This window comes from Nerophis lumbriciformis, linkage group LG02 (genome assembly GCF_033978685.3).
Source record: "Nerophis lumbriciformis linkage group LG02, RoL_Nlum_v2.1, whole genome shotgun sequence".
In the NCBI taxonomy this organism is placed as follows: domain Eukaryota; kingdom Metazoa; phylum Chordata; class Actinopteri; order Syngnathiformes; family Syngnathidae; genus Nerophis; species Nerophis lumbriciformis.
Genome location: NC_084549.2, coordinates 53,137,671 through 53,149,695, shown reverse-complemented (window position 1 = coordinate 53,149,695; position 12,025 = coordinate 53,137,671). Strand labels below are relative to the sequence as shown.

Here is a 12,025-nt window from a genome sequence, read left to right as displayed (position 1 = left end):
TACGCTGTAAGGGTTGTGAGGAACACGTTGAATACCGGGCGGTCATGGCTAAACTGTACAACCTCGCCCTTAGGCCTGCAGTGCTCTTCCCAGCCCACTTGCAGATACTACTGGATTAAGAAGTAAAGAAGAGGTATTGACTGCATTGCTGGTTTGCTCGGAGTGTTATCACTAACCACACTATGCAAACAGAAGCTTTAATCAAGCTATACCAACATGGCAGGGATAAGACTCTTTGACAAGTTCAAGACTGCAGACAAAAGTGGAAACAGGTTGGGGTGGAAGTCCTAATTCTAAAACTTGTCTTAATACAACAAACTAAACATGTATTCAAAAATAAGACATATTGAACAAGTTCAATACGAAAGTAGTTTTAAGATGTATGCTCTGTCATCATTGAGAGAATACAACAACAGAATTCACCAAGTCTTGGATACATCTCTGGTGATGTAATTGTAGACACCTCTGCCTTTTGTGGAAGGGGGTGTTGGTTCGATCCCGCCAAGGGTTGTGTCAGCAAGTGTAACAGAAACAAGAAAATGAAAAAATAAAAACACAACCAAAGCCAGCAAGTGTACAACAGAACAGTTGGTTGCCAGCTACAGTATGGAAGTCTCATGTTGATACTGGAACCTAACACAAGTTATTGGGATATGAGAATTTTGTCTAGGGTTTTGGGTGTTTCACACAAATCACTGTGTTCCAACAGAAACTTCGGCAGCTGCAGAACTTCAACACTTTAATGGCGGTGGTAGGAGGGCTGAGCCACAGCTCCATTTCTCGACTGAAGGAGACTCAGTCTCATCTCTCTGCAGACGTGGTGAAGGTAAGTCAATGAAACAAGATCTACTCTTTGCAACTCGCATGCATGACACACTTCTGTAATGTAGGCTGAAGAAGTTAAAGGGGAACTTTTTGGGAATTTTGCTTATCGTTCACAGCTATTATGAAAGACATGACGATGGATGGATTTTTTTTTTATGCATTCTAAATATTAAATGTAAATAAAAGTTCGCTCACAGCAGTGCCAATGGGAGCTTCACTATTTCGCCCATACAATTCAATCAATAACCATTCAAAAAGCGCCAAAAATACTCCATTTACATTTTGTGAGTTTAATATTAACCAAGTATTAGTCCATCCATCCATCGATCTTCTTCCGTTTATCCGAGGTCGGGTCGCTGGGTCAGCAACCTAAACAGGGAAGCCCAGACTTCCCTCTCCCCAGCCACATCGTCCAGCTCTTCCCGGGGGATCCCGAGGCGTTCCCAGGCCAGCCGGGAGACAGAGTCTTCCCAACGTGTCCTGGGTCTTCCCCGTGGCCTCCTACCGGTCGGATGTGCCCGAACCACCTCCCTAGGGAGACGTTCGGGGGGCATCCTGACCAGATGCCCGAACCACCTCATCTGGCTCCTCTCGATGTGGAGGAGCAGCGGCTTTACTTTGAGCCCCTCCCGGATGACAGAGCTTCTCACCCTATCTCTAAGGGAGAGCCCCGCCACCCGGCGGAGGAAACTCATTTCGGCCGCTTGTACCCGTGATCTTGTCCTTTCGGTCATGACCTAAAGCTCATGACCGTAGGTGAGGATGGGAACGTAGATCGACCGGTAAATTGAGAGCTTTGCCTTCTGGCTCAGCTCCTTCTTCACCACAACGGATCGATACAGCGTCCGCATTACTGAAGACGCCGCACCGATCCGCCTGTCGATCTCACGATCCACTCTTCCCTCACTCGTGAACAAGACTCCGAGGTACTTGAACTCCTCCACTTGGGGCAAGATCTCCTCCCCAACCCGGAGATGGCACTCCACCCTTTTCCGGGCGAGAACCATGAACTCGGACTTGTAGGTGCTGATTCCCATCCCAGTCGCTTCACACTCGGCTGCGAACCGATCCAGTGAGAGCTGAAGATTTTGGCCAGATGAAGCCATCAGGACCACATCATCTGCAAATAGCAGAGACCTAATCCTGCAGCCACCAAACCAGATCCCCTCAACGCCCTGACCGCGCCTAGAAATTCTGTCCATAAAGGTTATGAACAGAATCGGTGACAAAGGGCAGCCTTGGCGGAGTCCAACCCTCATTGGAAACGTGTCCGACTTACTGCCGGCAATGCGGACCAAGCTCTGACACCTGATACTGATCATACAGGGAGCGGACCGCCACAATCAGACAGTCCGTTACCTCATACTCTCTGAGCACTCCCCACAGGACTTCCCGGGGTACACGGTCGAATGCCTTCTCCAAGTCCACAAAACACATGTAGACTAGTTGGGCAAACTCCCATGCACCCTCAAGGACCCTGCCGAGAGTATAGAGCTGTGATATTGTTATTATAAGCGCTAACACAGACAAACTATTTCTAGCGGCACTGTGATCACAAGCTTGTGTGCACATGTGTACATCATCGAGTGGTCTACTGCTTCCTCATTTCCTTGCTCCCTGTAAGTTTATTCTATATCATAAATCATGCATCTCACCTGGACAGAACAAGTCAGAGTAGGTAGTCCGACAAGTTGGTACACTTTGACAGCCATTTAGGACCCGAAACTGGCAAGGACGACACGAAAATACGCTTGGTCCCCCCCCCCACCTTTTCTTTGTGAGGATTATAAGTCATTCTTCATCTAAATGGGAATATTGTTGGCTCTCATGAAGTTTGCAGTGAGTAATAATCAGTGATGAAGAAAAAAAAAAGCAAACGTCAAAATGCGTTTTTTAAATTACTGCACCGCATATGCTTAAAATGATCAAAATACGTAAATAAATTCACCTGTTACTACATTATATATATATATATATATATATATATATATATATATATACTTACATCATCATATATAAACCTCAATGGAGATGTTTGGATGTTGGCAGAATTGTGCGGCTTCCTTAGGCTCAAATGTAAGCGGGCTTTAAATCGTGTTTATTTAATATTTAGAATGAAAAAAAAAAACATGATCATTGTAAATGATAAGCAAAATTCCCCCAAAAAGTGCAGTTCCCCTTTAAAGATACACCAATACATGCATCCATGCAAATGAACCCCTCCTCCCCGCTGCCCCCTCTCGCTGACTGAATCTTCGTCCCCACCCCGGCGGCCATATTTGTAGTTTGAGAAAGAAGCTTCCCGCAAAATACTGAAAAATATCAGTATATTCAACTTTTGAGCTGCAACATCGATGGCAAAAGTGACAGATTTTTGCATCCAACTATGTACGAGCCAGAGAGGAGAAGAAGAAACTTGAGAAGAAAGGCTTGAAATGAACGCATCTCAATGCTTCGCATCATGTCTGTCTGTTAATCTTATCCTTAAAAATTTTTATCAGGAGAATCATTCTTTATGTTTCCGGAGTTTGGTGAAGTTGTTGTCCTACATTAGAAGGCTAAGCTACAAGCTACACTACAAATTCAGCTAACATTGCTAACGTGTCATCCAAACATTGCCAATCCGCCATTAAAAGCAACTTTTGGAAAAATCTGTCTCTATATTGCCGCAGGTTTGTGAAGCAGGACTTTTCAAAGTGGTTGGCACTTACGAAGAGATACTTCTTTCCAGTTGAAGGCACATTGCCGCAAGACGAAAAGGTTAACCAGGCACTTTAGTTTCTTCAGATGAGACCAGAGGTGTGTGTAGTGGTGACCTGTGCTGGTTAATACAGCCAATACCATAGCATTTTCATTCTTCGGGTCGTACTGTACATGTTGTTGTGCGGACTACAAATGCTTGTACATAAATTAAAAATGTTTTGTTTAATATTAATGTTTAATTTTGCCCACTAAATTAAACATTTCTATTCTATATGAAGATATCCGCAGACGTCACAGGTCAGAAAACGCAGAAATCGGAGCAAATTCTAAACGGCTTGTTTGGATAAAGTATGAAGTAAAGCAAGATCATTTCATAAACATCTCCGCAATGTCTTCATGATTCGATTTCAAATATTCAGAACGTATGGGGATTCCAAGTACACAAAAGCAGGTACCATCAGGTAAAAAAAAAGTTTTTGCATATTGGGTCCCCTTTCGGGCCATCTCCAGGCTTTAAGCAGCCAAGGAAGCCTCTTGAATGTTCAAGTGCCTAAACATGGAATTATTAAGCATTTAATCATTGATATAGTGATATATTACATGTGCAATTAAGTGTATATTATATTTGACATCAGTACACACTACCAAAGAGGATGCTACATTAGACGATCGGGCGCTTTTTACACGCGAGCACGGTCGTGCCCAGCTCCATCTACACAAATGAAAGCAACACACGTAAGGTAATGTCATCCTCTGTCGTTAAATAAGGACTAAAAACACAAGATAAAGTTGCACCTTTCTTATGACGCAGAGCAAAATGTCTTGCTTGTCAAAGTTGTCCCATCCGCTGGAGTTTCCACAGCGACTATATCCAAAACAGCTGACTAGTTTCTGTTTGTGCCGTGTACACGCATACGCTGAGTGGAGAGTTTTGGATCGCTACATTTTGGCCAGCGTTTGCAAAAGTCTACGTTTTTAAGGACAAAAGTTTGCATTTGCGTGTGGACAAGAGGCCTAAACGCAGAGATAAGTATGCGTTTATTTAGTATCTGTGTTCGTGTGGACATGGCCGGAGACTTGTACTCCTCTGATGACGTCACGGTTGTGCGCTGTCTTTTCCAAAGCTCAACAACACTGCTTTGTTGGCTTTAAACACACTATAAGAAGATTTACTGTATGTTTGAATGAAAACATGCTGCTATTTTCACTCAACATTAATAAAAAAGACACATCAAAATGGGCTTTGCGACACTCCCGCCAGCTCTAATGACAGTCAGCTGTTTTGGATATAGTCGCTGTGGAACCTCCAGGTGATGGGACAACTTTGACAAGCAAGACTTTTTGCTCTGGGTCATAAGAAAGATGCAACATTATCTTATGTTTGTAGTTCTTATTTAACAACAGATGAAGTTGCTTCCGTTCTAGGTGGAGCGACCGAGCATCTAAAAAAAAAAAAGATGTCGCTTCCTCCTTGTTTGTGTGTACTGATGTTAAAGACAATATACACTTCATTGCACATGTAATAAATCACTATATCGATGATTAAATGCTTTAGAATTCCAACAGAGTTTTGCAGCAGCACACGCAGGTCGGCGCGCTTTCTGCATTTAAACACGCAAACGGGTTTTCTTGGCTTGTTAGTGTGTGCTGATTAAAAAAAATAATGTACACTTCACTGCACATGTAACTCCACACCACCATGTTGCTGATTAAACATGTTATAATTCTATGAGTGTTGGGTTTCAGCAGCACAGGCGTGCATGCACACTAAAATAGGTTCATAATGTTCCCAGGCTGTGTACGTGCAGAGTGGTTTTAAAGATAATGTACTTGTCATTGTATGTCTAGTATATCATGTCATTGTATATATACTGTATATATATATATATATATATATATATATATATATATATATATAAATAAATAATAGAGGTGTAATGCCGCTAAGTCAGATGTTGCTGCTTTTTCCAGGCTTCTGATTGGACAAAATGTGCATGAAATCAGGTGTATACGTTTGTGTGTTGGCATAGACAGTTTTGAAACTACACTTGTGTGGATGGAGACCGTTTTAACCGTGGATATGCGTTATTTAAACTCTCTGTGTTTGTTTGGACATGGTCTAAGACAGTGGTTCTCAACCTTTTTTCAGTGATGTACCCCCTGTGAAAATGTTTTTAATTCAAGTACCCCCTAATCAGAGCAAAGCATTTTTGGTAGGGATGTCCGATAATGGCTTTTTGCCGATATCCGATATTCCGATATTGTCCAACTCTTTAATTACCTATACCGATATCAACTGATACCGATATCAACCGATATATACAGTCGTGGAATTAACACATTCTTATGCCTAATTTGGACAACCAGGTATGGTGAAGATAAGGTACTTTTAAAAAAATATTAATAAAATAAAATAAGATAAATAATTTAAAAACATTTTCTTGAATAAAAAAGAAAGTAAAACAATATAAAAACAGCTACATTGAAACTAGTAATTAATGAAAATGAGTAAAATTAACTGTTAAAGGTTAGTACTATTAGTGGACCAGCAGCACGCACAATCATGTGTGCTTACGGACTGTATCCCTTGCAGACTGTATTGATATATATTGATATATAATGTAGGAACCAGAATATTAATAACAGAAAGAAACAACCCTTTTGTGTGAATGAGTGTAAATGGGGGAGGGAGGTTTTTTTTGGGTTGGTGCACTAATTATAAGTGTATCTTGTGTTTTTTATGTTGATTTAATAAACAACAAAAAAAAACAACCAAAAAACGATACCGATAATTTCCGATATTACATTTTAACGCATTTATCGGCCCATAATATCGGCAGGCCGATATTATCGGACATCTCTAATTTTTGGTTGAAAAAAAGAGATAAAGAAGTAAAATACAGCACTATGTCATCAGTTTCTGATTTATTAAATTCTATAACAGTGCAAAATATTGCTCATTATTAGTGGTTTTTCTTGAACTATTTGGAAAAAAAGATATAAAAATAACTAAAAACTTGTTGAAAAATAAACAAGTGATTTGATTATAAATAAAGATTTCTACACATAGAAGTAATCATCAACTTAAAGTGCCCTCTTTGGGATTGTAACAGAGATCCATCTGGATTCATGAACTTAATTCTAAACATTTCTTCACAAAAAAATAAATCTTTAACATCAATATTTATGGAACATGTCCACAAAAAAATCTAGCTTTCAACACTGAATATTGCATTGTTGCATTTCTTTTCACAGTTCTTTTTGACAGACATTTTAGTGAGGGTCAAACCATCATGGCATGGGGGAAACTCTGGGTTTATGGTAATGAATGGAATAGCTTACTTGATTTGATATTCAGTTTATGAACTTACATTCATATTTTGTTGAAGTATTATTAAATAAATATATTTATAAAGGATTTTTGAATTGTTGCTATTTTTAGAATATTAAAAAAAAATCTCACGTACCCCTTGGCATACCTTCAAGTACCCACAGGGGTACACGTACCCCCATTTGAGAACCACTGGTCTAAGAGATGCAATCCTCGGCACACAAGCTCTTTAGATCAACTGCACACGCTATTAAGTTTGCACGTGTTTTAATGCTTGCAAACTTTTAGTTCATTAGGCCTTAAAGATGCTGAAAGCAATCCAAAGTAGGTCAAAATATGCTATTTTATCTGAACAAAACATTCACATCTTAGATGTGTGTTAATGCTGACAGAGCAAAATAATTTGAGTAATACAGGGGTGTCAAAAGTGGACAAATAAAATTAATCATCAATACGAGGACAATCAGAGCTAGATAAGAATACATGACAAGAAATTATCATAGTAATACAAATAACATAAAGCTGGGATCTGCGTTTTTTTATGTATGTTATTAAACTGTTTAGCATGTTTGGAACGAACAAGATGTGTGTGTGTTTAGTAAACAAAAAGATGAAGGACATCAAAGTAATCCCCACATTCTTTCATTATTTTGCAATCGTAAACACACAAAAAAGCACAGAGTTTGGATAGAATAGGATAGACTTTTATTCATGCCACAATGGGGAAATTACTTTGTCGCGGTGCAGGTTTTTTCATGTATTAACAGAAGTACAGCGTAATAACAAACACATTTTTTTTATTTATAAATACTACATATTGCTCACCAATATGTAAAGATACAAGATAAAATACAACAAAAAAACACTAAAATCCGTAATCACATAAGTGCGTTGTAAAGTCTTATGGTTTTAGCAAAGAAGTACAGAGTCAAGCAGTGATGATGTCACATGGGGCAACAGAGCTGGGGGAGAATCATTTCTGGGTGGAAGTCGAGAGCTGGCTACCACAGTAATGTTTTGTAATAAAGATGATTAATTCATTAAGAAAACAGTTGGATTCATGCAGTTTATTAATAATAACACGACAAGGCAGAGTCCCCAACATGTATGTTAAATCGGAGTGTACAAAAACCGACATACAGTTAATCCTCGTTTACCATTGTTAATTTGCTCTTGACTGTGTCCGTAGGAATTATTGATTAAAAATCTAATATTTTCATAGCTAGAGCATAAAGTTTAGTACCTTCTAAATAATTATTTTCTAACATTATGATAGCCCTCTAGACACCCACACAGTCACATTTACACTCCTTTAATCCAGTGTAGTAATCCTGCTTTAGGCTGAGCCAATCAGTGGCCACGATACTGACTAGCGCACTATGATTGGTTTGGTTCAATTTAGTGGCCAATACTACTGTCATATTGATATTTTTAGTTAATTTATCCATAGTTGTGCTTGAATATGCGTCATTTAGGCAAAACATTTGTAAAATATGCTTTAAAAAAAAAAAAAAAAATCTGCGATTGAGTGAAGCCACAAACTTTAAAGTGCAATATCCAAGTTTAATCACTCAAAGTTTACTTATATAGCCTGTAATCACAAATGTCTCAAAGGGCTGCACAAGCCACCACATCCTTGGATCAGATCCCATGGCCCGGGACGACTGTATATTTTAATATTGTTGAATTAATACACGTTTTAACTGTGCTGAAAATGGCCCTCAGGCCACAATGGGACACCTGTACACTGTAAAACAAAATCTGTAAATTTTAAGTAAAAAAACAACAACTTGCAGCTCAGTCGCCAAAATGTTACCTTAAAAATTTACTGTGGTTTCTACACCGAATTATGTCAATGAAAAAACAGTACTACAAAACCCAAAACCAGTGAAGTTGGGACAATGTGTAAATCGTAAATAAAAACAGAATACTTTTCCACCTATATTCAATTGAATAGACTGCAAAGACAAGATACTTAACGTTCGAACTGGAAAACTTTATTTTTTGCAAGTATTAGCTCATTTGGAATTTGATGCCTGCAACATGTTTCAAAAAAGCTGGCACAAGTGGCAAAAAAGACTGAGAAAGTTGAGGAATGCTCATCAAACACTTATTTGGAACAACTCACAGGTGAACAGGCTAATTGGGAACAGGTGGGTGCCATGATTGGGTATAAAAGCATCTTCCATGAAATGCTCAGTCATTCACAAACAAAGATAGGGCAAGGATCACCACTTTGTGAACAAATGCGTGAGCAAATTGTCGAACAGTTTAAGAACAACATTTCTCAACCAGCTATTACATTGAATTTAGGGATTTCACCATCTACAGCAGGGTTCGCCAAACTTTTTGACTCGGGGGCCGCATTGGGTTAAAAGATTGTGGCCGGGGGCCAGGCTGTATATATGTGTATTAGAGATGCGCGGATAGGCAATTTATCTCATCCGCAACCGCGTCAGAAAGTCGTCAACCATCCGCCATCCACCCGATGTAACGTTTGATCAGAACTGCATCCGCCCGCCATCCGCCCGTTGTTATATATCTAATATTAATTAAAAAAAAAAAAGGGTGAAAACTACGCGAATTGCACCTTGTGCAGACAAGATTTTTCGATCGGACACGGAGGAATTAGCGATGTAAAAGACCACGTTGGGACAAAAAAACACAAGTCTAATGCCGTTGCTAGCGATACAAGTGGAAAACTTTCAACGTTTTTCGTCGCCCAAACAGATTCTTTGGATGTGATAAATGCCGAAGTTTTATTTACGGAGGCAATAATTGAGCATGGACTTCCAATTGCACTGGCTGATCACATGGGACAGTTAATAATGTAATGCAACCTTTAAAAATCATTACGCGGTGATCGCGATCCCAAAAATAAACTTTTCTTGCATGATAATGTCCAGAAAAATTCGCTTTATATTACTATAGAGTCCTTTTAACGAATGAGTTTGATGGTTTATCACAAACCTTAAATGAAATTCCATGGCCACTGTCCTGCTCTCTATATCAACCAGGGTGAGCCCCACCCCTTTCGTGAGCGCACTGAGCGCGGAGTGACCCCTGTTACGCGCCCCCGGCAACAGGGGTGGCAAGCAGGTAAGCTGCGCGGGCGGAGCGCGCGGAGTGACCCATGTTACGAGCCCCCGGCCACGGGGGTGGCAGGCAGGTAAGCTGCTTACCTGCTGCGCGTGACGCCGGCCGCGTCGAAAGCGGACGAGGCGGGGTGTCGGTGCGGTGGGCGCGGTAGTGACCCTGGACGTGCGTCAGGCCCTTCTCGCGGATCGCCTCAGCTACGGCTCCCGGTGGGGCCCTCTCGGGGGAAGGGGCCTCGGTCCCGGACCCCGGCGAGGCGTCGGGGGCCTTCTCCGCTCCGTAAAAGTGTCCATCTCTTTTTTTTTTTTTCTTCTGTTGTGGCATATGCAGCAGGTGCCTGCTCGTTTTTCGTATGTGGGTAACAACATTTAACTATGTATATATATTTCCCAATTGGTTTAACTGCCACCCGCAAAAAAATAAAATAAAAAAAAAATAAAAAAAATATCTAATTAATCCGCCCGACCCGACCCGCGAGCGGATAAAATCTTATTTTTTTTAATTTCATCCGCCCGATCCGCGGATAATCCGCGGACTCCGCGGTTGTGTCCGCAAACCGCGCATCTCTAATGTGTATATATATATATATATATATATGTGTATATATATATATATATATATATATATATATATATATATATGTATGTATGTATGTATGTATGTATGTATGTATGTATGTATGTATAATAATAATAATAATAACTGAGATTTATATAGCGCTTTTCTAAGTACCCAAAGTCGCTTGATGTATGTATGTATGTATGTATGTATATATATATATATATATATATATATATATATATATATATATATATATGTGTATAAAGTTAAAGTACCAATGATTGTCACACACACTAGGTGTGGCGAAATTATTCTCTGCATTTGACCCATCACCCTTGATCACATATATATATTGTCTTTATAATCCGTTTTGTCATTAAACATCAATTAACATTGATGTTCATCAACATTTAACATTGTCACGTTATCGATGGGAAAAATCATTTTTAGACAATATGATTTGCCTGAGTGGCTAAGAGACACCAAGAGTAACAAGCGGTAGAAAATGGATTAGAAAGGAAAGATTTTAAAAAAAATTAAAAAAATTAAACTTTTTTTTTTTTTAACTTGGGACTTCCTGTGGGCCGGATTTTGGATGCTGGGGGGCCGGATGCGGCCCGCGGGCCGTTGTTTGGGGACCCCTGATCTACGGTCTGTAATATCATCAAAAGGTTCAGAGAATCTGGAAAAATCACTTCACGTAGGCGATGATATTACGGACCTTCGATCCCTCAGGCCGTACTGCATCAAAAAGCGACATCATTGTGTAAAAGATATCACCACATGGGCTCAGGAACACTTCAGAAAAGCACTGTCAGTAACTTCAGTTGGTCGCTACATCTGTAAGTGCAAGTTAAAACTCTACTATGCAAAGCGAAATCCATTTATCAACAACACCCAGAAACGTCGCCGACTTCGAAGGGCCCAAGCTCATCTAAAATGAACTGATGCAAAGTGGAAAAGTGTTCTGTGGACTGACAAGTCCACACTTGAAATTGTTTTTGGAAACTGTGGACGTTGTGTCCTCGGGACCAAAGAGGAAAAGAACCATCCGGATTGTTATAGGCACAAAGTTCAAAAGCCAGCATCTGTGATGGTATGGGGATGTATTAGTGCCCAAGGCATGGGTAACTTACACATCTGTGAAGGCACCATTAATGCTGAAGGATACATGCAGGTTTTGGAGCAACATATGTTGCCATCCAAGCAACGTTATCATGGATGCCCCTGCTTATTTCAGTAAGACAATGCCAAGCCACGTGTTACAAAAGTGTGGCTTCATAGTAAAAGAGTGCGGGTACTAGACTGGCCTGCCTGTAGTCCAGACCTGTGTCCCATTAAAAATGTGTGGTGCATTATGAAGCGTAAAATACCACAACAGAGACCCCGGTCTGTTGAACAACTTAAGATGTACATCAAGCAAGAATGGGAAATAATTCCACCTGAGAAGCTTAAAAAATGTGTCTCTTCAGTTCCCAAACGTTTACTGAGTGTTGTTAAAAGGAAAGG

General features: G+C 40.1%; 1 protein-coding gene across 4 annotated transcripts in view; it reads left to right on the top strand.

Annotated features, from left to right (window-relative positions):
* rasgrp3 (RAS guanyl releasing protein 3 (calcium and DAG-regulated)) overlaps positions 1-12,025 on the top strand; it is a 77,696-nt gene that overhangs the window by 38,068 nt on the left and 27,603 nt on the right. For all 4 annotated transcript variants that reach the window (XM_061964615.2, XM_061964621.2, XM_061964623.2 and 1 more), the window contains one exon: positions 710-826. In XM_061964615.2, coding sequence (XP_061820599.1) covers positions 710-826 — 117 coding nt within the window. The remainder of the gene's footprint in view (positions 1-709; positions 827-12,025) is intronic.